This window comes from Pogona vitticeps, chromosome 2 (genome assembly GCF_051106095.1).
Source record: "Pogona vitticeps strain Pit_001003342236 chromosome 2, PviZW2.1, whole genome shotgun sequence".
Lineage (NCBI taxonomy): Eukaryota > Metazoa > Chordata > Lepidosauria > Squamata > Agamidae > Pogona > Pogona vitticeps.
The window spans coordinates 55479169-55506146 of NC_135784.1; the positions used below are offsets into that span (position 1 = coordinate 55479169).

General features: G+C 42.8%; 1 protein-coding gene across 3 annotated transcripts in view; it reads left to right on the forward strand.

Moving 5' to 3' along the window:
• LMCD1 (LIM and cysteine rich domains 1) overlaps positions 1 to 26978 on the forward strand; it is a 76076-nt gene that overhangs the window by 13122 nt on the left and 35976 nt on the right. For 2 of the 3 annotated variants that reach the window (XM_020791417.3, XM_072989478.2), the window contains one exon: positions 21938 to 22026. In XM_020791417.3, the coding sequence (XP_020647076.2) occupies positions 21938 to 22026 (89 nt within the window). Of the gene's footprint in view, positions 1 to 18502; positions 18525 to 21937; positions 22027 to 26978 lie in introns of those variants that run through there. The other variant, XM_072989479.2, reaches the window with a different exon arrangement.

The window sequence follows — 26978 nt, forward strand, 5'->3', positions numbered from 1 at the left end:
TCCCTCTAGATACGCAGTTCCTTCCAGATTGCCTGAGCAATTACTCACCAGGAAAGCCTATGTAGACACTCCTGATAACTTGACATAACATACAAGCAAGCTCTTCTGCAACATTGGAATGCTAAAGAAAGCTGCCTGCTAGAATAAACCAACTCTTTTTATTTCTTAAGGGAGTTTTGCTTCTAGTGCTGTGTTTGTTGCTAGAGGCTCTGGTAGGTGAAGGCTGGGGTTTTAAGGGGAAAAATATATTTCTATATTTGAAATACATTTGGATTCTTGCTGCAAGAAAATGAGCATCTATCCCATGTTTGTATCTTCCCCTTTGCCCCAAAGTCAGGGTCCAGCTATTGAACCACAAATTTTCAATCCAGTGATTAGAAATAACTTTCAGCTCTGTTTTTAAAAACTGAGACACTTTTTTTGACCCCTGGTTCTTATCATGAATTCACACACTGTTGCCGGCAGGAGGAATCCTGCCAAGCATTTCCTCTTGGAAAGGCACCCTACTTGCCGAGACTTTTGCACTGTTATCTTTGTCCTGCTGGGGGAGGGCCTGAAATTTTGGCAGCGGCCCTTGGATTTGTTTCCTCCAATATTGGGATGTGTGTCGGTGGATATAAATGGCTAAAACAATGCATTTCTGTGGCATAGAGTTGTCGCATCCAGGGCTTTCCAAGCCTTTTGATGGTGCTGGACCACGCTCTGCATTTTCTTTGTCAAAAACTACAGTCATATGGGTTTTCCAAGTTTTTAAGTATCTTCTTTGGCGTCTTGCTAATGTTTGCTAGGGAACAGCAAAAAATGGGCAGCAAATGGTTGTTTCCTGCTAATCAAAATGTCAATTCTGAACTTCGTTCTCAAATACGTCTGATAAGGAATTGCAGGTGGTGAAGAGAAAGCAGAACGAGCAGTCTGATAGCTGAGCAGAGAGTGCACAATGAATATAGACAAGAAACCACAGGAGTCTTGATAGCTCCTTTTTGTGAGAACAGGGCCTGAAAAATGCCACTGCGTTTAGCTTTTCTGTATTGCTGCAATGCTTGAAAGGTCAGTCACAGCTTTGGAGTGAGATGCCACCATATGCTACTAACATCTAAGACTATTGTTACTTGTCACCTAACACCAAGGAAACAGTCAATACACTTGCTCGCTCCCTGAGCTCAGATATGGTCTCGATAAGGGTGAGTCATCTGAAATTAAATCCTGACAAGACAGAGGTGCTACTGATCAGTAGGAAGCAAACTTAAGGACTACGTTTCAATTTGTTCTAGAAGGTCGAGTTCATTGTCTTAGAGTGCTTCTTGATTGTGTGCTGTCCTGTGCCACAAATGGCAGTATTGATGAGGTATTTTCACAGCCCCACTCTACTGTACAGTAGGAAAAATGCAGATGGATTCACTGGGAAATGACACCTGGGAAATCAGGTTTCCCTGAGTTGATTCTTTTCATCTGGCCCCACTGGAGGCAGCAGAGAGAGGGGAGGAAATTGACACTCAGAAGTCTTGTTTGCAGCTTGTTTAGTTCTGCTCTGGCTGTCCAGATTTGGAGGCATGATTAGAGCAGAGTTGCCTTAACAAGCTGGAAACAACACTGATGTATAACTTTCCCCTCTCTTTTTTCTGTGTCTTTTTTTCTTTTTTCTTTTATTTGATAATCTGCCTAACCTAGCAAACCATTAAAACAAAAAGGAGTGGATGGGAGAGAAAATAACAATGCTGAATGGGAAGGGCAGAGGAAAGCTGACCCAGACACCAGGTTTTTGGAGATGAGAATTCAAACAGTATCCTGTTTTGCTGCTGTGTTCCTGTCTCACTGCTGTTGTAGCCAGGTGTAATGCCTTCAAATAAAATGGCCACAAGTCCCTCCATGCATTATATTTTTAAAAAGGTAGAAGCCCCAGCAGCAGGGGAAAAAACTATGGCTTGTGGGGGAACTCTGGGCTGATTCACACTGAGGTATATGTCATGTAGTCAATAGAATCTGACCATCCCAAACCTAGAGCATTCCCCACATTGTAGTCACACCATTAGTGTGCTGGCTATGACTTTTCTGAGTTCATCTGACTTGAAAACAGTCACTCATGCCTTAGTTACACTGTAATGCAGTCTATCCTTGAAAGGGGTCCATGTTCTTCAGATGGTGCAATATATGGCAGCTAGGCCGCTCACTGACAAATAGGTAGATTGGCTGTCCCATTATTGAAAGATTTGTATTGGCTGCAAATCACTTATCAAGTCCATTCAAGATGTTGGCTTTATCCTGTAATGCCTTAAACACTCAAGTATTCAGATTTTCCAGAGTGGTCTGCTTCAGAATTCAAAGTCCTGCTTGAGAGCTTATAGGCCAGGACTACAAAATTCATTCTATTCAGAGTTACAGTCAGCTGCATTCTTGTTGCTTTTAGGAAGGGTGTGGACATTTGGCTTACAGTGTTGATTTGCTAGATGATTTTAACTGTAAACAAAGCCAGGGTGGATTTGATTTAAATCAAATGGATTGAAATTTCAATTTAAATTTTAAAAATGGAGTTTTTAAAAACAATTTAAATTAAAAAATAATTTTAAAAAGCTTAAATTGGGGTTAAAAGCAATTTGATTTTTTTTTTTAAAAATGACTTTTATCTACCCTGTACATAGCTAATGTAAATGGATTTCTTTATTTGGTTTGGCTTTTTTGTGATTTTAATATGTCTGTGGTTGGATTTTGTTTTGCTCTTTTTTATTATATTTTATGGTGCTTGTAGGCTGCATGAGCACTACTTCAGTACCATTTCCCTAAAATAAGACCTAATCTGAAAATAAGCCGTAGTGTGATTTTTCAGGATGCTCATAATATAAGCCCTACTCCAAAAATAAGCCCCAATTAAGTGAAACCCCGCCCTCTACCATTGTGCAGCAACCAGAAGATGACATGACTGTAAAACATGGATATCAAACTCAATTTACGTGGGGGCCGCTGGAGGCAGTGTCTGGCTGAGGCTGGGCTGCATCAGATTTTCCGCCAAGTGGAGCAAAAGCCTGAGGAAGCCGCCCAGGAGTTTCCTTAGCCCGCCTGGGGCTCTGAGGAGGAGGAGGGGCGCACGAGCCCTCATCGCCGGCCACAACCCCCTCTGGCTCCTTCTTCACTATCACCACCACCAGCAGGACGAAGAAGCGGAGAAGGGACGGAGTGCCGGCGACTGCCTAGCCGGGGGGGGAGGGCAGGACATAAAATTAAAAAAAAAAAACCCTCACAGAATCGCCTTGCCAAACAGAAAAGCCTCCATTGGTACCTGCAAAATTAAACAGGGCTGACCCCCCACAGGTGTGAGTGGGCGCACATGCACAAACACATACACACACACACGGAGGTCCAGCAACCTCAGGCCCCCCTGAAAAAAAGCGCACTCAGTAGCAGCAGCTACCCCCACCACGACAGAGGAGCAAACTTTGTGACTGAAGCAGGACGAAGAGGAGAAGGAGGAAGCACCACTGGGTGCTGAGGTGACCGCTAGCCGGGCTACTGCTGGGGGTGCCGAGAGAGAAAGAGAGCCAGAGAGCTGCTTCCCTGGAAAAGGAAGTGGCAGCTGCTGTTGGAGGTGCTCTTCGAGGACAGGCTGGGAGCGAGCTCCGCTCTCAGGCATTGCTCGGCAGCAGCTCAGGCACTTGGGGAAAAGGGCTGGCAACGCCCCTTGCTCCCTGGCTCTCTCCCAAGACAGCGCCTCTTGCACCCTCCATCCGCAACTGCAGCCGGCCCGCCTGTCTGCCGGCTGGCAGGCTGTAGTTCCGGATGGAGGGTGCAAGAGGCGCTGTCTTGGGAGGGAGCCGGTGAGCGAGGCTAGGGTTTTTTCTTTTGACTCTTGACAGCAGAGGGACACGTGGGCGCTTCAGGGGGGGGCAGGCAAGGCAGGGTCCACAAACTACCATCCGGCGGGCTGCGAATGGCCCCTGGACCACATGTTTGAGACCCCTGCTGTAAAATAAAACATCCCCTGAAAATAACCCCTAATGTGTTTTTTGGAGGAAAAATTAATATAAGACCCTGTCTTATTTTGGGGAAAACACGGTAGTGGAAAAGCAAGGTAGAAAAGTATTAATAATACTTATTGGTATTCTCTTTGCGAAATGTCAAGAAACCGGTTGTAATTCTTACAGATGTTGAACTCTCTTTGCAGGAGACTTGCTCGCAGGTCCCAAGAACTCTGACTAGACAAGCAGTGTTATAACATGCTGTGATCTATAATGAATAGCACGCTTCTGCTACCTGAGGCATGTTTTTTCCCTTAAAATCAATGGAATTTTTAATCTCTGGGAATGAGTTCCCTGTCAAAGCTTTCCACACTCTGAGGGAATGTACAGACCCCCCCCCCCCCCGAGTATGACAGTGTCTCGCTATAGCCTGCCAAAGGTTGGTCTGCCTAAGGTGTGGTGTGGTGTGTTTTTTTTCCTGTTTCCAGCAAATGCTGGTGAAATGTCACATCTAAATCTCAAGAGCTAGTAAAATGTTCAAGTTTTGAGGTTTAATGTCAACATCTCCAGCTTATTTTATTTATTTGCTGGTGTTCCACTTTCAGAATTGTGAATAGCCACCTAGATATATTAATAGTTGTATAGCTGTATAGAGTTAATACAGTGTGAACTAGCAGTGGAAGACAGTCATTTATTAGATTTGCATAAACATTTCAGTGTTACTGTATGCCAACTGTCACATACTATGAAACATGGGGCTCTGGGGGCATCCCAGGGGCCAGGATGTTCTGGCACTTTCCCTCAGAGGGCAGCTGGAAGGAAAGCCATCTGTCTAGGGAGTCTTCCCCTCATGTTTTCTGTGGTAGAAGAGATGTTGGCAGTGGCTTCTTCTCTTATGCTGGAACTCACAAATGGAAGGTGTTCCAAGCGCTGTTTGTTTCTGACCTCTTGGAATTAATAGCAGTAACGGGGGGGGGGGGGAAGGAAAACAGCGGCATAACTATTCTCTACATTCTGTTTTGTCAGCATGAGTCAGTGGGGCACTGAGAAATTTCCTCCAACTTGTTTCTCTTTTTTAAAATGATTGCCCTTTCATATGATTAAGCTGAACTTTACAGTGGGGTCTCGACTTAAGAACTTAATCCGTATTGGAAGGTGGTTCTCAAGTCGAAAAGATCTTAAGTCGAATCTGCATTTCCCATAGGAACGCATTGAAAACCATTTAATCCGTATCTGCTCTTTTCTGGCCATAGAAACTAATGGGAAGCTGCTATTCTGCCTTCTGCCACTAGAGGGGGGATATTTTCTTTCTTTTTTCCCCTTAGGTTCAGGGAAGGCAGGGAACACTAAAGGCAGCACTTTAGAACTCTTTTTTTTTTAAAAAATGAAGCCAATTTTAAATAATGTTTTAAAGCATGTTGTGCTGATTTTTTCAGCACAAAGGCACTCAGGCAGGCTTTTTAGGTGCTGAGCAAGCCTCCGGAAGCCTGCTCAGAGCCAGCCGATCAGCTGTTAGGCGGGGAGAGGAGCGGGGAAAACCACAAAATGGCTGCCAGGCTCTTTCTGGGTGTCGGCTTTTAGCTCTTTCCTGCTCTTTTTCCTGTGGTTTGGAGGCTACCAAGGCCTGGTAAGTGACTTTATTTAACAGTACAGTGTTTATTTTTAAGTTTCTGACCCTTTTCCCCCCTCCAGAAGCCTCTAAGGGGAGGGAGGGGGGACTTTTTTCCCTGTTCGTAACTCGAGGGAAGTTCGCATGTCGAGTCCTTACTTTCCCTATAGGGCAGGTACGTAACACGAATTGTTTGCAAGTCGGGTCGTTCGTAAGTCGAGACCCCACTGTATAGCCATTCCTTGGAAGAGCTCATATAGAAAAGAACAGATTTCAATTTCAATTTAGAAACCTAAATGCAGGGGTCTCAAACTCAATTTACCTGGGGGCCGCTGTAGGCAGAGGCTGGGTGAAGCTGGGCCGCATCAGATTTTCCGCCAAGCGGAGCAAGAGCCCGAGGAAGCCGCCCAGGAGTTTCCTTAGCCCGGTTGGGGCTCTGAGGAGGAGGAGAGGGGGAGGAGGAGGAGGAGAGCGCAAGCTCTCATCGCCGGCCACGACCTCCTCTAGCTCCTTCTTCATTACCACCACCACTAGCAGCAGCAGCAGCAGAACAAAGAAGCAGAGAAGGGGGGGAGCGCCAGCAACCACCTAGCGGGGGGGAGGGCACGACATAAACTTTTAAAAAAACTCTCACAGAATTCACCTTGCCGAAGGAGAAAAGCCCCCACCGGTACCCACACAATTAAACAAACTGGGGTGGGTGCCCCCACAGGTGAGCTGCGCATACACACACACACACACACACACACACACACACACACGGAGGTCCGGCAACCTTCCTCTGAGGGCCGCCCTCCTCAGAAAAAGGCGCACTCAGCAGCAGCTACCCCCACCAAGACAGGGGAGTAAACTTTGCGAGATGAGCCGAGGCAGCCTCCAGAGCCGAGGTGGCTGAAGCAGGACGAAGAGGAGGAGGAGGAAGCACCACTGGGCACTGAGGCGGCCGCTGGCCGGGCTGGTGCTGGGGGTGCCGAGAGAGAAAGAAAGCCAGAGAGCCGCTTCCCTGGAAGAGGCAGGAGCTGCTGGTGGTGTCTTGGAGGCGCTCTTCGAGGACGGGCTGGGAGTGAGCTCTGCTCGCAGGCATCGCTCGACGGCGGCTCAGGAACTCAGGGGAAAGGACCGGCAGCGTGCTTCACTCGCTGGCTCTCCCCCAAGACAGTGCCTCTTGCACCCTCCATCTGGAACTGCAGCCTGCCAGCCAGCAGACAAATGGGCTGGCTGGCAGGCTGCAGTTCCAGATGGAGGGTGCAAGAGGCACTGTTTTGGGAGAGAGACGGTGAGAGAGGCGAGGCTTTTTTTTGACTCTTGACAGCAGAGGATGTGTGAGCGCTTCAGGGGGGCAAGCCAGGTGGGGGGCACAAACTATCATCCAGCGGGCCGCAAATGGCCCCCGGGCCGCATGTTTGAGACCCCTGCCTAAATGTGTAAGATGAGCCATGCTGGATCAGACCATAGATCTGTCTATCTCAAAAATTCTATTCACACAGTGGCTAACAACCACAGATTTTTAAGAGGCATCCACCTCATTCTTCATTGTATCTTAATTTTTCATGCATTAATTTAAATAATAAATTTATTATTTACAATACTTTTACCCTGTAGAAATGACCTGAGGCATCTTACAGTATTAGAAAATAAACTATTAAAACCTAAAAACCACAAATTATTATAATATTTAAAAACAATTAATGGTGAAGGAAAGGCAGAATAAATGCTTGACATTTATCCTGTGGCTTGGTCCTTCCCCCATCCCTCGAGATCCAGGTTACTCTGTCAGTCTGCCCTCCAGTCTGCTGGCATTTCTGCTGAATGCTAGGTCAGTCCAGAATAACTCACCGTCTTTGATCTGATTGTAGATTGTGTTTTGATTTTTTGTTTGTTTTTGTAACATTCTTATAACAGCTGAAAAGTCATTTATAAAGTTAAGTTCTCTGAATAAATTGTGCTGTAGAATCTGATAAAGCTTGTGATAATTGCCAGGTCAGTGGTGCCTCGCTTAATGAGCGCTTCGTTTAACGACAAATTTGCTTAGCGATGACTTTTTTTGAGCGATCTTGCGCTCCGTTTAATGATGTTCCCTATGGGCGATTTTTGCATAGCGATGTTTGGGACCATGCTTCGCATAGCGATGACAGTTTGGGTCCCCCTGTTTTGCTTAATGATGGTTTTGACAGCCTCATGTTGGCTGTTTTTTATATGTTTAAAAATGTTTAAAAATGTTTAGAATGCTTTAAATCATAAGTGCACTTAATAAACCCTTTGTTAAACTAATTTGACTTTGTTCCGACTCTTTTTAAATTTGTTGTAATTTTTCCCCCCCATTGACATGCATTGAATAGGTTTCAGTGCATTTCAATTGGGGAACCATGTTTCGCTTAGCGATGTTTCCTATGGCGATTTTCGCTTAAGGACGGCAATCCGTTCCCCTTGGAATGGATTATCTGGTTTACAATGCATTTCTATGGGAAACCGTGTTTCGCTTAGCGATGTTTTCCCATAGCAATGATTTTTTTGGAACCAATTAAAATCGTTAAGCAAGGCACCACTGTAGTTCTTTATAGACCTATTAGAAAAATCAGAAGCCTGTGTTTGTCACAGCTGGCATTTATCCCATTTAGGGTTAAATCCAGAATGAAATCAGATAACCAAATTATATAAAAATTCCTCTGGATATCAAGCTATGTCTTTCCATTGTTGCAATGATTCCAGGCAACATCAGCTTGTCTATTTCTACAAGCTTTATTCCTAGGATTTGAAAATTTTTAGACTGTCTCACCAGTCAGTCAAAAATTTAATCATCAGCATGACTGGCCTTGCAATTTATGTTTAAACTTTAAATTTAAATTTAAATTAAGCACTTTCTACAATCCCAAAATAAATATACCCTCAGACTTGGGTTGCTTTATTACCTGTGTGCCTGTGGGGTCATGCAGTTTGTATTTTGAGTGCCTTTCTTTTGAATGTCTCCAGCAAAAATAAAACTGAAAGCCAAAGCACCTGGCCTCTTAAGGAGCCAGGTCGTTGGGTTGAAATTGGGAGTAGGGAATCTCCATATTCTCCACCATGGGACTACTCTACATTCTTCTGCAGAGCTATATACTGTATCTATGTGCAGCTCGAACTCCTCATGAGAAGAGGGCTGTTTTTCCTTTTGCAATGGGAAGGGGGAGGAGAGGACTGCAGGATCAGAGAGAGAAAGACAGACACAGAGAGAGATGGACTAAGGGTAAGGAAGGAGGGAGGGATGGATGGAGCTCTGGCTTGTCAAGCAGCATTTTTTCACTCTTTACAGATGAGTGGATTTTTCAAGCCCTTTTTATTCCTCTACATACTTCTATGTTCCATAAGAACAAATGTTCTTCACAATTTTTAAAACATCTGAAATCTTACTGCTAAGGAAAAACTGCAGGCACAAATTCTTAAAAAGAAATATATCCTTGCAGCTTGTGAAAAACTACAGATATGACTGCCATCCAAAATTCTTACAGTTATGAGAAGTTGAGAACAAAAGTACATTCAAAAATAAAATTTAAATTGTAGGCAGAACTTAAATCATATTTTAATCATGTTTCAAAATTGCAGGAGCATACAGTCTAAAAATGCAGGAATTCATAGCCTGGAAAGACACATTGAAAAGCAGAGAATTCAGTTCAAAAATGCATCAGTAAAAAACAAAAAGCATTATAGCTTTGAGCATTCTTTAGTCCTTTTTACATATTACTGGGCTTACATGCAAGATGTTCTAAGTGCTCACCCAACCAAACCATTTTGAATCTAGAGAGGAAAATCCATGTTGTCCTTATCAGTTTGGAGGTGTTGTTGCAAGCTGTTCTGCTACATGTTCCTGCTCTTTGATGTCTGGTGCCCAGTTTCAGTGTTGTTGGTATCCAGTATGTGTGGCATGATGTCTTTCTATGAGCTCTTTGCCTCCCTGTATGTTTCTGTAAATACTAATATATAGAGTCCCCTCTGGGGGGGAAAGGTAGCATATACATAAATAAATTATTTGTTGTTTACATTTCCCTTCAACTATATAGCCAAATTAATTTTGCTTATCTAGTAAGTTAAAGGTAAAGGTTCCCCTTGACAATTTTTGTCCAGTCGTGTCCGACTCTTGGGGGCAGTGCTCATCCCCATTTCCAAACCATAGAGCCAGCGTTTTGTCCGAAGACAATCTTCCGTGGTCACATGGCCAGTGCGACTTAGACACGGAACACTGTTACCTTACCACCGAGGTGGTCCCTATTTATCTACTTGCATTTGCATGCTTTCGAACCGCTAGGTTGGCGGGAGCTGGGACAAGCAACAGGAGCTCACTCCGTCACATGGATTCGATCTTACGACTGCTTGGTTTTCTGACCCTGCAGCACAGGCTTCTGCGGTTTAGCCCGCAGCGCCACCACGAACGGTCAGAAGTTTTTCAGTGGAAATCACCACTTGCTTTTACCAAGGTGACAAAATATGACTCTTACAAACTGTCAAGTTGCTACCATAACAAACAATAGCTATTATTTTGACAAAATACTTTCTTGCACTTACAGGAATTATACATTGCTTGTTAGCATTTTTTCAAGTAGGCAAAATACAATGGACATAAAGTGTTGAGGGAACTAAGTTGACCAGATACCAATTTTCTGTCTGCACGCTAGGACTTTAGGAAGTCTTTTTTCCCTTACCATTTCTTTATAAGTTCAGCTATGAAAGAGATTCTTTTTTCAAGCCAATGCTATTGTAAAACCTTGACATTGCTTTCAAACTTGGATGGAGAGCTGGCTGTTTATTTCACAGTGACTTTTAGTAAATTGCTGCTTAAACCTCATTTTAAAAGCACAATGTGCGCTTTTAGGATTGCAGTTTTTACATCCCCCTTAATTATTTTAGCACTCTATAAATACAACATTTCACATCTTGACAATATTGCCGTGGAGAAGGCAGGATCTGGATAGTAGGCATATGAAAATAACTGTGCTGTGCAAATAAGTAACTTTATTCTCGCGTCTCTCTGACTAAATAAGTTCAGGTTTGTTTTGCATAGGTTACCTACAAAGAGATTCCAGAAACAGAGGGAGTCTGATCCCACTCTGCATGGCAAGACCCATCAGCTGAACCGAACTGCATCTTTCTCTTTACACAACCCAGAAGCATGAAAAAAGAAAGTGGGTGTGAATTAGCACTTTTTACCTACAGTGGTGCCTCGCACAGCGAGGTTAATCCGTCCCGGATTAACCCTCGCTGTGTGAATCATCGCTGAGCGGGGCAGAAAAGCCCATTGGAACGCATTAAACATCGTTTAATGCGTTCCAAATCGGCTGAAAACTCACCGTTCAGCGATGCTTCCGGGGTCCAGCAGCCATTTTCGCGCCCTCGCCTCGCTGAACGAGGGCACGAAAATGGCTGCGATCAGCTGTTCCGCAGCTTCAAAATGGCCGCTGGAACAGCCGAAAGGGCCGGGCGCAGCATTTTCGCGCCCTTGGTAAGCAAGGGGAGAGCGCAAAAACGCTGCGCGCAGCCATTTCGGCTGTTCCAGCAGCGTTTTCGCGCCCTCCCCTTGCTTACCAAGGGTGCGAAAACGCTGCACCTGGCCCTTTCGGCTGTTCCGGCGGCCATTTTGAAGCCGCGGAACAGCTGATCGGTGGGTCGCAAAGCGAAGGTCGGTAAGCGAACCGCTTACCGACCTTCGCTCTGCGATTTTCGCCCATTGGGGCCATCGCTGTGCGATCGCATTAGCGATCGCAAAAGCGTCCTCGTAGAGCGAATTCATCGCTCTACGAGGCGCTCGTTGTGCGAGGCACCACTGTATTTAGATAGTACACTCTTAAGGGCAGCTACCTGTTTTTCTGGTATGCAGATGATAAACAACCGGCATGTCTGTTGCATCTACAAAAGTAGTTCTAAGAACTTAAACTAAAGCATCGCCCTCTTAAAAACTGCACTTGATTCTAGCCCATTAGCAATATTGTGTATCTGTCTCTCTTTGTATATTGCTGATGTGTGATTTCAGAAATAACAGACTATTGTTTTCTGTGGAAGTCTCGCATATTAGCATGTGAGTTCCAGTTCATTATGGCTAAGGCTAATTTTGGTAGGTCTTTAAATTATTCTCATCATTTTGAAGTAAGAGTGGTAAAAAATTTCCTGGTGCAATTTTTGATGAATATATACTGGTTTCTTCCTACATAGAGGGGAATAACTTGGGTTTTTAAAAGAAAAGTTAAATGTGGGAGAATATGAAGCTGGCTAGTTTGCCCGCCTCTACTTTCTTGCCGAACCCTTGCGAGCTTGGCCAAAATAACAAAATGTGAGAGTGAATGAGATTATTATATATTGAAAGTATTTCAGCCTCAAATGTTTGCTTTGGTTTTGTTCTTCGTGATGGGCAAAGCCTTGGACTGGTTCTTGGTTATTTTAACTGGACTGTTTCGCAATATTTTTTCACCTTAGATTCAAAGTAATCCTTAGAATGCTCTACTTTGTGCATTCATTAATATACAGAGAAGGTCAAACAAGGATGGGGGGAAAAAACAAACCTTCAGACAGGGCCCTCCTGTTGATAGCGTGACAGCAAATACAGCCCTTGAAGGAATGTCCTGTCTTGGAGTAAGGGCAAGTCTAATCACTGCTTTGCTTTTGTATTTTTGTGCAGTAAACTTGATTTGGCAAGCATCCTAATCCCATCATCACATCACTGGTTTTTATGAATGCAACTGATCATCTGAAGTATCCTTCATGGGACTGTTTAGAGAAGAACAGATGGTTGCCAAATACAATCTAATGTGGCTTTTACAGTCTGGTTGCTGCTTTGTTTACATTTGATGCTTAAACACTTACTAGCTATTCTGCAGAAAGGCTCTGTTTTTCCCCCCTCTTTCTTTTGCTTTTCCAGGTTGTGTCAACCCCGTCCCACAGGGTCAAGCCGAGCCAGAAAATCAGGCTTTGTTTATTTTCTGTACCGTTCTGTAGGATAGACCTCTCCTTTCAAAGGCTTCCAAAGACTACTTTACCACATAAGACAGTGATGCAGCGAATATTGTCTGGTTACTTAAAGTTTTGGCTATCAGTCTAAAATATCAGTGAATGAATAAGTTACCTACTGATTTAGCCAATAGCTGGACTATGTGCCCCTAATGAGGAAGCCCTCGGTGTCTTTGTGGCCAAGCGTCTACAGGTTGCAGCTGAGGGTTACCTCACATGTTAAAGGGAAAAGTTGATGTATGTAAAGGGATAGATTTCTTGATGTTTCAGGGTTTCCCTTCCAACATGCAATTCCTCCCATAGTCTATGTCTGAGGAGGCAGACTTGTAAGTGAAGCCTGTGTGTACCTCCCATTGACCAAACACAAAACAAGAGCAAACTAATGTGAAAAAAAGTGAAGAAACGAAGCAGCTTCCCTCTAGGTGTCAGCTGTACAGATAATACTGGCTGGGCAAACCAGCAACCACCACTATGCTCAGATCTGCAGTTCTGACAAGTGAATTTTCAACATATTTTCTTTGCCATATTACAGTGGTGCCTCGCTAGACAGTTACCCCGCATGACAGGTTTTTTTGCTAGACATTGACTTTTCGCGATCGCTATAGCGATTCACAAAACAGTGATTCCTATGGGGGAATTTCGCTGGACAATGTTTGGTCCCTGCTTTGTAAACCGATTTTTGCTAGACAACGATTTTGACAGCTCCCTCCGCGCTCACAAAACGGGTGTTTTCGGGAACTAAGCTTCGCAAGACAGCTATTTAAACAGCTGATCGGCAGTTCGTAAAGCGGCTTTCCTATGGCAAATCTTCGCTAGACAACGATGATTCTTCCCCATTTCAATGCATTCCAATAGGGAAATGCTTTTCACTAGACAATGATTTCGCTAAACAGTGATTTCGGTGGAACGGATTATTGTCGTCTAACGAGGCACCACTGTATGTGGCAACTGTACATATTCTGAAAATGTGCCTTGCTTGGTTCACACAATTCTTCAGCATAAGATAGTTTGGATGGGTTATGGTCATGCCTCTAACTTGTCTATTCCTTGCTGTTGCTTTTTAAGCTTCTTTATTCTTAACATTTTTGGAGGGGATGCTCTTAAGGCTCGTAATATTATATTAGACTTGGTCCCCAGTAATATAGGAACCTAAACGTTTCAAATGGGAATATCTGCACTAACAAACTTAGGATGTTTTTATACAAAATATGTACAAGCACACAGTACAACATAGGTAATTAGATGTGTGAATGTTTTCAGATGTGTGATGCACAACAGTAGTATTTGCTGGAATCTCCTTGTACTCAAGTGACTAGAAATATTGGCTTCACTCCAATTCTTTGGTTCAGCTGGAACAGATCCATTGAATCAGTTGTTGGATGTTGAATCAACACAACTAAATACTATTGATTCAGTGAGTCCACTCTAGGTGGTGCCTGGTAGGTGGGGCTCGTTAGCCTTGGAAGGCAGCCCATCTAGGAGAAGGAAAACTCTGATTTCAAACCTCCACTGCCTTGTGGCTATATCCACTCATGGAAAAGGCTTCAGGAGTAAACCTCGAGGCAAAATCCAGAGCCGGAGTACCGGAGCCAGTTTGTGTCTTTCTGGCAACTCCTGCAACATTGCTGGAACCAGTTGTATTGGCTCTTGCCTTTCCACTGGACTATTTCAGTGATGTGGAGAGGGGGGATTTGTTGCTTGGGTAACAGCCTATCCTCCATATTATTTTACCCAGGCTTTGTGCTCTGGAGAGGACACTCCACCTTCGCATATAGCGTCGAAACAATACAGGAAGTAACAGTTACCAGTTAGAAGTCTTTGTTCGATTGGTGTAGAGCATGATGCCAGGGGCTACTTCTGACGGTGGGAGAGGTCATTGCACCTCACTAGGTAGATACCGCCCACCTTAAGCTGGGCAGCTCCCAGCCAGTAAAGTGCTACCTCGCCACGGTCTGTTAACCTCACAGAGTGCGTGGGGTTTAGGGTGAAACCCGACAAGCAGATCGATAACCATGCACCATGAAACAATTGTAAGAAAACTTCTGCCCTAAAGCTGGGCACCTGAAATGTACGGACAGTGACCCCTGGCTTTCCTGACTACGGCTGTCTTGACGACCTGCAAGAAATAGACGACATGTGCAAGACAGCCGTCATCGGCATAGAACTGAGTAGACTGCAGATCGACATTGTTGCCCTACAAGAGAAACTGCCAGACTCGGGATCTGTCAGAGAAAAAAACTTCTCATTCTTCTGGCAGGGAAAACTATTGAATGAAATCAGGGAATATGGTGTTGGCTTTGCGGTCAGAAATACTCTTCTGAGGTGCATTGTTCCACCTACTGTGGGGAGTGAAAGAATCCTGTCTCTGCAGCTCCACTCCTCAATGGGACTGGTCACCCTCATAAGTGCACATGCACCAACACTGTCGTCTACAACAGAAGTCAAAGACAAATTCTACAATGATCTGGCAGCTACTATCAAAAAAGTCCCTGAGAGGGAGCCGCTGTTCATTCTTGGAGAGTTTAACGCTAGAGTTGGTGCTGTTCACAATTCTTGGACCACACGTCTGGGCCATTTTGGCATTGGGAAGATGAACAAAAATGGCCAACGCTTGCTGTTACTATGGTCTTTGTGTCAGCAACACGTTCTTTAATACAAAGCTTCAGCACAGAGTTTCCTCGAGACACAAAAGACCAAAGCATTGGCATCGGCTCGATTTCATCCTCACTAGATGCTCTAGCCTTCCTAGTATTTCCTAGAATTTACCCTTTTGAAGCTGTCCAGCCTGGGCATTACTTAACACCGACAGTGAATTCTGTAGTTGGACTATATTCTGTAAGGACTGCCTTTTGATTGTCTTGAATCTCCCCTCCCCCCGCCGCCTCCTTGGCTTCAGTGGATGACCTTAAGTTTTAGTATTGTAAGAGAAGAGAACAAAAGTGGTTCTCTTATTCTGCAGCATCCCATACACCTCTTGACATGTCTTCCACTAATAATAAGAACTGAAGAGTTGTAAGGGATCTTACGAATCCTCAAATCCAGCCCCTGTCAAGCAGACACAGCAAGGAATCAAACTCAGTCTCTGGCTCTGTAGCAGATATCTAAACCAACGAGCTATCCAGCAGTTCATTTTTTTAAAAAAGCTGGGGTGAGGAAATTGTGGCCGTTATGGTATTGGTAACTACAGATCCCATAATCCTTCACAACTGTAAATACAAAAATGTCTGCTTTTACCTACATGAGCTGATAGGAGCTGAAGGGCCCTAGGCTCCCCTTTTTGTTGTTCTGAGGTGTAAAAAGCCTGAAGTCTAACCTCAGAGAGAAGTTGCTCAGCTTCTTAATTATTCTGGTTCCTATCTTGTATATACACCCCATGCTAAACCTCTGTTCTTTTATTTTGTTAATTACATTTCTATCCCACCCATCTATTGATCAGTCTCTGGAGAGGGGCATGAACCAGTTTGCCTCAGTTTGTAAAGGAAGCGCTACTGCTCCCTGCCTCCTTTGGCTCAATCAGCCACTCACCAAATCCAGTGTGGTAGCTTCAGGTACCTCCTGAACTGGTCTTCCAATCCTGGCAACAGCTCAGGCTTTGGCTGATCTCTCACTCAGACAAAAGAATGGGATAGAGAACTCTGTGCTCTTGCTTGTGATCGGGAGATCAGCCAAGGAGATGGAAAAAGCAAGCAAGGTGGGCCTGGTGTGATGCCAAAAATCAATTTTTCGGCATCACATAATTTAAAAAGTACTGCTTAAGCCTGGCTCCCAGCACTGAAAAATACAGCCTGCAAAATGTCAACGAATTCTACCCAGCCACAAGGACAAGTGATCACTGCACACAAAAGACCAGCTAGCAAAACAGATCAATCATAGTGACAGATCATCTCTCCTCTCTATCACAACAATACACTCACAACAAAAAACACGCTGATCACCATAATCACCCAGTCTCCTGTAAAGGACAAAAGCTGATCCCACAACTATAAATACTCAACTACTCAACAAACTGTACCAGAGCACAGACAGAGTTCTGACTCCTGTCCTCTGAAGATACTGGCCACAGAGACTGGTGAAACGTTAGGAAAAAAAACCTTAAGAACATGGCCAAACAGCCCGGAAAACCCACAACAACCATCAGATCACAGCTGTGAAAGCCTTCGAGAAAGAATTTGTGATTCCTGAATACTGGGCACATTTTTCAAAGCATGAACCTTAGCCTTCCATTTCTTGGCTTTACAGAGCATGATACAATATGAGATAGACAGGATATGATTAATTGATTGATTGAATGAATGCATATGAGAATTCATAAATCAGCCCTTCTATATTCTATCCAGACCACAAACAGTGAAAAATGGTTTAGCCCCAAAGGTACTAAAAGACTCATTGGGTTCCAAATCCATCAGGAATATGTATTCTGGAATATACTGTATCTGGCTATGGGTGGTGGCTGTATGTCTTCTTTTATGGAAGACAGTCATCTGTTTGAAGATATGTCAGAAGACAGTTCTCCAGTTGAAAACATTCTGTATTTGACAGGCTGTCCAAATTTGCTTTAAAAGCAAAGAACCATAAGAAGGGAGGGCATTCACAGTTACTACCCAGGGACACAGATCATCTGGCCCCAGTCTTTCTTACTTGGGTTAGTTAGGCTTCCTTCAGTCTTGAGAGACTATGGTATCGTGCCCTGTATGGAGGACTTGGAACAGCGTCTAGTGTGGCTGAGGAGGCCAATTCGAGAGTGACAATCCCTTCCACACTGAAGACAAATCCGATCTGTCCCCTGTCCAGCTCCCTGGTTTTGTTGCTTTTGTGACTTCCTCTTTGCCTTGGGCTGTTGGACAAGGTTCTCTTCAAATTGGGAGAGGCCATGATGCAACACCTGCCTCCAGGCTGAACACTCAGATGCCAGGGTTGTAATTCTGTTTTAATTCTGTTTCAACTACAAATATAATTTCAATTTGCATCTCTGTATGTAGAAATCGCCACATTTTAAACAAAGTGATATCCTCTGTTTTTGTTGTTATTGTTGGCGGTAAAATCTGCTTAACCTGAAATATGCAAACCTCTCTTCTCTACATCTTGACAGGCACACGAAAGACATGATGGGGTGTTCTGCTGATTTTTTGTGAAAAGAAAATTGGGGTTTCAAGCATGGACTGGCATCTTTTCTGATTGTAATTCTTGAGAAGAAGAATTGTTGCCAGATCAAAAGATTCACTCTTCTAGATTTTGGAGTATGGGAAAATTCCTTAGAGGTGGAGGAGATGGGCAGTGACAGGGCTGGTTATAAGGACAGCATTCCACCGTATCCATTTCTGCAAAATATTTCCTTTTAGGACAACAAATTTGTTGGCTCCTGCAGTGCATTTTTCCCCTGCTTAAATACACATGCACTTTGTCATTTTTTGTAGATTAGAGACTGGAAATTATTACAATTTAGGCACAATTATCTGAATATTTGCTCCACATAAACTCAAAAGGTTTTTTTTTTTTGTCTTTTAAAGACCAATTTCAACTTGAATTGTTTTCATAGGTCCTTTCTTTGTTTACTTTCTTGGCCTAAGCTCTCATGAATGAGCAGCAGAGCAGTATTTCATTTCTTTGCCTTTTCCTAGACTCCTGCTTGCCTCCAAGGACATCTTTTATTTATTTATTTCTTCCCCTCCTCCTATGTTTCCCATTCACCATGGAAACCCTCCACAAAGCAGAATTGCAAAGATGTGGAAACAAGCCATATTCTCAAAATAACTCTTTTGAGTCTTACAGAGTGTCCTTGGACCAATAAAATGGACCTGGATGTCAAGTCACCAGTGTATTGTCGTCTACCTACCGCTCAGTTACATTTCCTGGTTCATCCCCTTGTAGAACAAATTCTGAAGATACCAGAACAAACACAGCACAGTGTCCTTTTTTTGACTCCTACTAAAACTCTGTGACCATAAACAAATTTCTGAGATACAATTCATCTGCAATATACTGATTGTGTGCTTTAAGTGAGTAATTCCATAAAGACAGTTGGTGGTCTTTATGGTTTATAAAATCTATGTCTTAGCTAAATTACCACCGGACGTTAAGACGCACTTAATTTTTAAATACCAAAAATTAAAATAAAATAAAAATATATAAACAGAGCAAGTCCCACACTGGGACTGCAAAAAAAAAAAAAAATCACCAAAAAACAAATTAACATAGAAACATGCCTCCCAGCCCAAATCTACCCTCCAAAACCCACCCAGAACATTTTTTAAAAAGTAAAAAGCAGCAACTAATTTTTAAATACCAAAAAATGAAGTCAAAATAAATAAACAGAGCAAGTCCCACGCTGGGACTGCAAAAAAATCACCAAAACACAAAGCAACATAGAAACATACCCCCAGCCCAAATCTACCCTCCAAAACCCACGCAGAACATTTTAAAAAAATTTTTAAAAGTAAAAAGCAGCACCTTACGGTCGAAAGCCTCATGGAGGTCCTCAGAAGCCAGCGATGGTGGTGGTGGTGGACCCCCCACGGGGCCTGCTGAGGCCTCCGGAGGCCTGGGCAGCAAGCGATGGTCGCTGGGGGAGGCCCCGCGGGGCCTGCTGAGGCCTCCGGAGGCCTGGGAAGCCAGCGATGGTGGCATGGAGGGGACAGTATTTGCTCCATAAGACGCATGCACGTTTCCCCCCAGTTTTTTTGGGGGGGAGAAAAAGTATGTCTTATGGTGCAAAAAATACGGTATTTTCCTCACCAATCCCATTTTAGCTGTTCAATTTTTATTTGATGATATCTTAGAAAAGTTACTTTCAAGAGTATCGTGAAATAATCGTATGAGAACACTAAGAAGAATAAATCACTTGTTCATTATTAAAGCAGGAATGGATACATAAGGCCCTCTGGATAGTTTTGGCATATACTGGAGCTTCCATAAGCCCTATATGGTAGAATGAATGGTGATAGATTAGGAGAATTGTAGCTCTGGAACATCTGGAAGATACAACCTTAGGATCCTTCTATCCATGGGGGAGCGGTCCCAAACCCCTCTGTGGATGCTGAAGAACACTGATTATAGCAAATGCTATTGTAATAGTGAATGCGATGCATTTCATGGTCTCTTGTTCCCTCTACTAGCCAGTTCTAATAAGGACATTGTAGAAATATATTTCACTACCAAATGCTATATATAGCATGTTCTTTGGCTCCCTCTCATGACCCGTTCCGGTAACTTCATGATTAGAAATATATCTTTTGGGGATTTTATTTGTAATATTTTCATCCCATGGATAAATGAATCAGTGGATACTGATCACACAGATGGGGGTGTACTCGTGGCGCAATGGTTAGAACGCTGTACTGCAGCTAAAACTGTGCTCACGACCTGGGGTTCAAATCCCAGGTAGCCGGCTCAAGGTTGACTCAGCCTTCCATCCTTCTGAGGTCGGTAAAATGAGTACCCAGCTTGCTGGGGGGGCAATGTGTAGCCTGTATAATTAAAATTGTAAACCGCCCGGAGAGTGCTTGTAGTGCTATGGGGTGGTATATAAGTCCAATAAATAAATAAATAAATACTATGTTTGTTTATTACAGATTTAGAGAAAGGGTGTATTTTGTTGATGCCCTGGGATAGTCACTGTATTTTATCATTATAATCACTGATTTCATTTTATCTAGTCTATTCTGTTGTCTTCAGTTTGAATGCATATGGCAGAGGAATGACAGAGCTGATATATTTGTCCCTGTGTAAAAACCTGGCTAGATGTTAAACCTGGAATGTATTACTTTTTTTTTTACTCTTTTCATGTCCAGCCTAGAAACCACGGGTAAAGAATAAGGATATTTGTGTTGAAATACAGGTAGATCTTTTCCTCTTTTTTTGTAGTTGACAGTCAAGATTTTCTGAGTCACAATTTTTAAGATTAAATAGCAAAATAACTTTTTTTTCCTGATGAAATAAGTAAAGTTTAAGGCAGTGGTCCCCAACCTTGTACCTCCAGATGTTCTTGGACTACAACTCCCAGAAGTCTTCATCACCACCTTTGCTGGCCAGGATTTCTGGGATTTGAAGTCCAAGAACATCTGGAGGCCCAAGGTGGGGAATCACTGGTTTAAGGGATCGAGAAGTGGGTTTCTATTGTAGCTTGGTTCACTTCTGGTATAACAGGCAAATTTCTGAGCTTGGGATGCACTTGCTGGCGTACCACTCATTAATTCAAAGGGGAGGGCTTTGTATTTGGCTCTGGCTGGTGGCTCTTCACATGCTAGTAAAAAAAACTGCATTAGTAGATCTGACAAACTGAAATCTGCCTTCAATGTTTCTACAGTGGACCCTTGACTTACAGACGGCTTGACTTACAGACTTTTTGAGTTACAGACTTCTCTGGCCGCAAAATTTAGGTTTGACTTGCAGACTGAGATTTGACTTACAGACCAGAAAAAAACCAAAATGGAACAAAAACGGCCTGTTATGGGATTAATCGGTTTTCAATGCACTGTAGGTCAATGGAGACTTGACTTACAGACTTTTTGACTTGAGAACCGCCTTCCAATATGGATTAAGTTCTCAAGTCAAGACCCCACTGTATTGGGTTCCATTATATGAAATATCACTCTTGATGTACATGTCCCCTAAAAGGAAAAAACAAATTCCAGAAGAACTGGAACTAGTCCACCACGACTAGATAGGCGGGATATAAATTAAATAAATAATAATAATAATAACTGGAAGCAGCTGACTTGAACAAGGAGATCTACTATGTCACACTGGAGGTTGGGAATTACACAGTGAAGGTGATTCGCATTTGGCACTCAAAACCTGGCACTCAGAAAAGCAGTGTGGGAGCCTCACATTTCCCCCTCTATACCGCATCTAATTCTCTGCCCTAGACTAGAAATATGTTTGACTGAATTAAACCAAGGTTATATAGCTCTTAACATTCAATCTTGAGGTTTTTGATCAGCATTAAAAATACTTTTCTTTTCAGGAGGGTTTTCTTTTTAAGACCGTTGAGGAGAAGATGTTACTGGAAGAAGCTGTACTTTTTATTTACTTTGGTAATGGTGTGCTCTGAAGGTTATCTTGATGTTTGCATAATCCCATGTACAGTTACCTCTAGTACAGGGGTCTCCAAACTTTTCAGTGGGAGGGTCATATCATATATGCTCCACATTTTTGAGACCTGAAGGAAGATGCGTGTGCGCATACACACATACTCCTGTATGCCCGCACAACCGCCCATCCTCCTGCACGTCCGCCAGGCCAGATAAAAAGAAAAGGTGGGCTGGATGTGGCCCGTGGGCTGTAGTTTGGAGACCTCTGCTGGTGCTTGTTCTGTAGCTCTTCATGCTCTTTGATATTTTCCATTTGCCAATTCTCCTGGAATCAATAATGGTATGGAGCATTTGAAAACTGTATTTTCCTTTCTTTTCAGGTTTCAATTAGCCAGCTGCCATCAGGAAGAGGAGCACCTTGTTTAAGATGTAGAGGGATGTGCTCTGGCTTTGAACCACACTCTTGGAGGTAAATGCACTGCTAAACTGCTGAATGGATTCTGCCCTTCCCTTGAACCTCTTGACACACATCCCTTTAGTTCATCTGCTAATTTGTCTTGCGCTCATTGCCACTGTAATTCAGTCTTTACCATCTCTTTAAATGCATGGAGGGAAGGAGCCTGGCATATCTCTGCTGCCATTTCATTCCAGAGATTAGAGGACACAATTGAAAAGTCCTCCTTCGGTCTAGGCATAAGGGTGTACTTTGCAATTATACTGTCATTGAATTCACTTTGCACCTAAGAAGAGTAATAATTATTCTATGAAACTCTTCCCAAATATTAATAACCATAATACTTTAACTGAGTGTTCAAAGATCTTAGCTTATATATATTCATTAATCCTTACAATGATGCTTTAAGTATATCAAGCAGAGCCCAAATCAGTGAATCCATAATTAATCTAAACGTTTTCAGCTGGGGACTTCACATTGTCTTAAAATGTGTTCGTTCAGGATACATATTTAATATGCCATGTTTAAGATATCTAAGCAATTATGAGTTGGGGGGGGGGGAAGAATAGTGCCACTTCGTTTTGGAGTGCCAGTCCTCCACCTTGTGTGGCTTCCACTCCCATCAGCTATGAGCTCAGTGAAAGCAATACAATAATCAGTTCTTCTTTGTAGGGCCAAACTGCACTAAACATAAGCTGTCACAAGACCTGAGATCCCATTCAAGAGCTGTGTCTCAAGTAGACTCTCATGTCAGGGAGAGGCGTGCAGAGGAAGAGAACACGCTTGTGTCCAGAAGGCTAATCAAAGCAGGCAGATCCACAAACTACAGAAGAGAAGAACTCCTCCTGTGACAATCACACAGAATTGGAACATTGGGGATTTCTATTCTAATTTTCATCTATCTACAACATACACTGCAGTTCAGTCCGCGGTTCTTTCAATGAGCTGCCTACATCTTCATTCCTCAAAGAAAGTCTCCATCTTCTTTTGTGCATATTCTCTTGTAGAAGCAGTACTAAACCACCAACTGTCTTGTGCCCTCAGTCAGTAATCAATTCAAAATCCTCTTTTAGTAAGCTGTTGTGACTAATGGGGGGAAAGTCATGCTATTACTCAATGGAGTGGTTGGTGTATAGACAACACTCTACTGCTAAACTCAATTACATCCCTTCTCTCTTGTTAGTTAACTTTGGAGGGGATGTAACATTTGGGCTAGTCATTTTTTTGTTTGTTTGCAGCTCTTAAATAGTTTCAATGCGCTGTTGTCTAGAGGTAGAGTAGTATACTTCTGTGCCCCTGCCTTTCTGATAGTGGATAGCAGTTAAGACATCCCACTCAAAAGAACTACAGCGTTTCCACAGTGATATCATATTTTAAAATGTCACATTCCTCTAAGCCTCCACTCCCCAGGGAACCCTTTGGAAAGACTCTGGTAGCTCATTTGAATACAAATATGTGGGCCTTCTGATGTATCTGTTCAGCCAACATCACATAAACTGACAGGCATGTAGTGAATTTGGTCTGTTTTGACTTCAGTGGGAAAATATTTTCAGACCCAGCAATCTGAGGAACACATTAAAATGCAGCATCATTCCTGCCTGTGTTTAACCTTGCACAATCGCACATTTGGTTTCTCCCGCAATAATGACGTCTTTGTAGTATTCCGGCTGTGCAAGGATTGCTCATAGTTGGCAGTCCTTAATGGCTCCTTCCGCTGCCTGTCCATTACATTGTTTGTATGACTCTTGCTGAATTCTGTGTCATGTCTCTTAACGGATTCTTGTATTTGAGGCAAATATTTATGTCCTAAATTAAAAGGAAATGCCAGGGTCGGTTTCCATTTTGCCAGTTAGATGAAGACTTGGGAGAATATTTTTTTTCTTCTGATCTCAAGGATTTTACCCTTTTTAAAATTAATATTGGCTGTATTTCTCTCTCATGGCTACTCAGTCCACTCTGCACCACAACCCGTGTTAATGACCTGAAGACTCAATGATACAATCGCGGTGGGGGTGGGTGGGAAACACACACAGTGTTTTGGGGCAGAGAGGGAGGAGAGGAAGTGACAATCAACAGTACAAAGAGGGTCTCTTTTTCAATTTCAGCCAAGTGTGGGGTGACCAGAAGGATTGGGTTTAAAATGCAGCCACTTGATTGTCTGTGTTTGCCAGTTCAACAGTATGGCCTTATCAATAAGACAAAGGATCCTGCTTTGCACCAATAGAGTTTCTGTTGTTTTCTTTTTCATGGCCATTAATGAGGCACTTCATTCTGTATTTCATTCAAAGAAGCAAATTCACAGGCATCTGTGGATCAGGTAGTATAACTTGACTTCCTACTGGTTGGACCCCTCCTGTGTACAGAGACCTTTGAGGGATAGCCATGTACTACACAGAGGTTGCTGGGTTGTGGTTTTCATCTAATAGCATTATTGCTCAAACATTATCCATGGGAGACCAAGGCCAATATTTCCTTCACTTGTGTGGCAGTGCTGTTGACCTCATTTAGGTTCTACAGCAACGGGGTTGCTACAACCTGTGTAGATGCCTGGGATCAGATATGGCAACCTTTTTTATTTGGCCACATGGAAAAGAGGCCCTGGATAAATGTGTTATCTATATTAACGATCTTCATCCAAATATTAAATTCACCATGTAAATAGAGAGTGATGTGGGCCTTCTATTCTTAGACGTTATGGTCTATCAGAGGTCAGATGGGACATTGGGTCATAAAATCTATAAAAAGGCTACTCACACTAACCAATTTTTGAATGGCCTCAGCCATCATCATCCTGCCCAGAAAAGATCACTCCTTTGTATTTTAGTTTATAGAGAATATGTGGTGTCAGACACGGATTCTTTAGCTAATGAGCTCCAATTGTTATGGTCAATCCTTAGAGAAAATGGATATTCCGCTAGAGACTTTAATAAGGTGCTAGTGTCATTAATTAGGTGCTGGATTATAACAAAAATTAGACAAAGGGAAGAAGATGAAGAAATAAAAGAAATGTGGTCATTCTTCCTTTTTATGGACAAGTTTCAGCAAGGATAGGAAGATTGGTTTGCAAGCTTCATATCAAACCTGTTTTCCATCCTAGTAACAGAATCAAACAAATGGTTCATCCAGTTAAAAGACCCTCTGAGACGCAGAGTCCCGGGCGTTTATTGAGTATCATGCTGCTGTGGTCAACCTTATATCAACCAGACTGGAAGATATGTTACAGAGAGAATATCAGAACATTCACAGTATTTTGGATGACAACAGCTTGAAAAATCCAGACTGACTAAGTATTGTATCAAATATAGTAATCAGCCCCAATGCTTCCTGAAATCCCTTGTTTTGTAAACTGGATAGACTTGGCAAGTTGTCCTTAAATAGTACTGGCTAATGTGGGGGGGGGACTCACTCTTTAATTTGAATCTTCCTGAGTTTGGTCTGAATGTCCACCCAGCTGGAGGTATTTAAGGTTAGCTTTGTTTAAGTTGATATCTTGTCTTCCCTGAAGAAGATGGTGCAGGATATTGCCATCGAAAGCTTGGACTACTTTAACAGTAAACATGAATTGACGCAACTGGAAACCGGTGAGCTGTTTACACAAAGTGTTTGCCATGAAAGACTGAGCTCTCTAACTAATTAGTTAGTTTCTCAGTTACTGTTGTTTGTTGTTGCCATGTACCATCAAGTTCCATCTGACTTAAGGGTGATACTGGTCAGGGTTTTCAAGGGGTGTGAGATATTTAAGGAGAAGATTTACTACTGTATTGCCATCCCCCAATGGATTTCCATGGCTGAGCAGGATTTGGACTTTGGTCTCTAGTCCAACAACAAGGTTGTTGTTTAGCATTAACTAATTAATATTCCCAATTCCGGGAGGCAGGAAGACCAGAGGGCCTGGCGTGCTGTGGTACATGAGGTCACAAAGAGTCAGACACAACTTAACAACTAAACAACAACAAAACAAAACTTAATATTCAAATCTAACTTACTGAGATCTGCCAGGGGCATGTGTAAAGCCATAACATCCCTTAGGGAAAGACCCTGCTGAGATTTGCTTGGAGATTATGGAGTGATCTCAATGACTTCTCACAGCTTTTAGGGATGCAAAGCTTCCTGTGTCTCAGAAACACTTTTTATTCCAAGTGGTAACTTCCTTTGGACTGTTTGGAACAGTTCTATTTAGCATTTCATTTGGTCATCATATTTATCTTCCATCTTTCTCCCTGAAAAGATGGCTTACAAAATATTTAAAAAGACAAATGCAGTTATAAGCACACTAATTCATCAGAAGCTGCCTCTGAAGTCACCGTCTTTACACCATAAAGAAGTGTGTAGTACATCTTGTTTTATAAGATTTCAAGAACGTCCAGAAGGTATTCAGGAATGTTATTAGATTTTCAGTGTATGAATCAGTACCAGTTTAAAAACAGAATGTTTTTCATGGGGCTCCCCACAAACATATCCAGTAAAAAAAGAAGACATGATGGGGTTGTTGTTTTTGTTCCTGCCATTTTGGAAAATTTGGCAGGGGGCCCTTGAGGGAGAGCTGAGGGGGCAGCCTGCAAGCCTCACATTGCTCACCCCTGAGGTATGTGGAGCTATGTATGTCTAGTCTGTGTACAGGACAGGGGCTGGATTGTTAACAAAGGAGAGGATACAGGCTACTTTGGTTTCATTTTGCTGTTTTTCAAACTTGAAAACTTGAACAGCATAACACATTTTTGATGAGGTTAAAGCTTGCCTCTTCTCCTGTTGCTCCTTTCTGGCCCCTCCTGATAATTGCTTGGGTGCAGTTTCCTCTAGTTTGGTTTTGAAAAGCAAGACACGATTAAAATATATTTGCCTAATACTTCCATTGCTTACAACCAATGCCTTCACAGAATGAGCAGAGAAAGAGTTCTTTTCACTTCCTATTATTTTTACTGCATGTACCAGTTTATTATATTCATTCATAGGCATCCTTCAGTCTT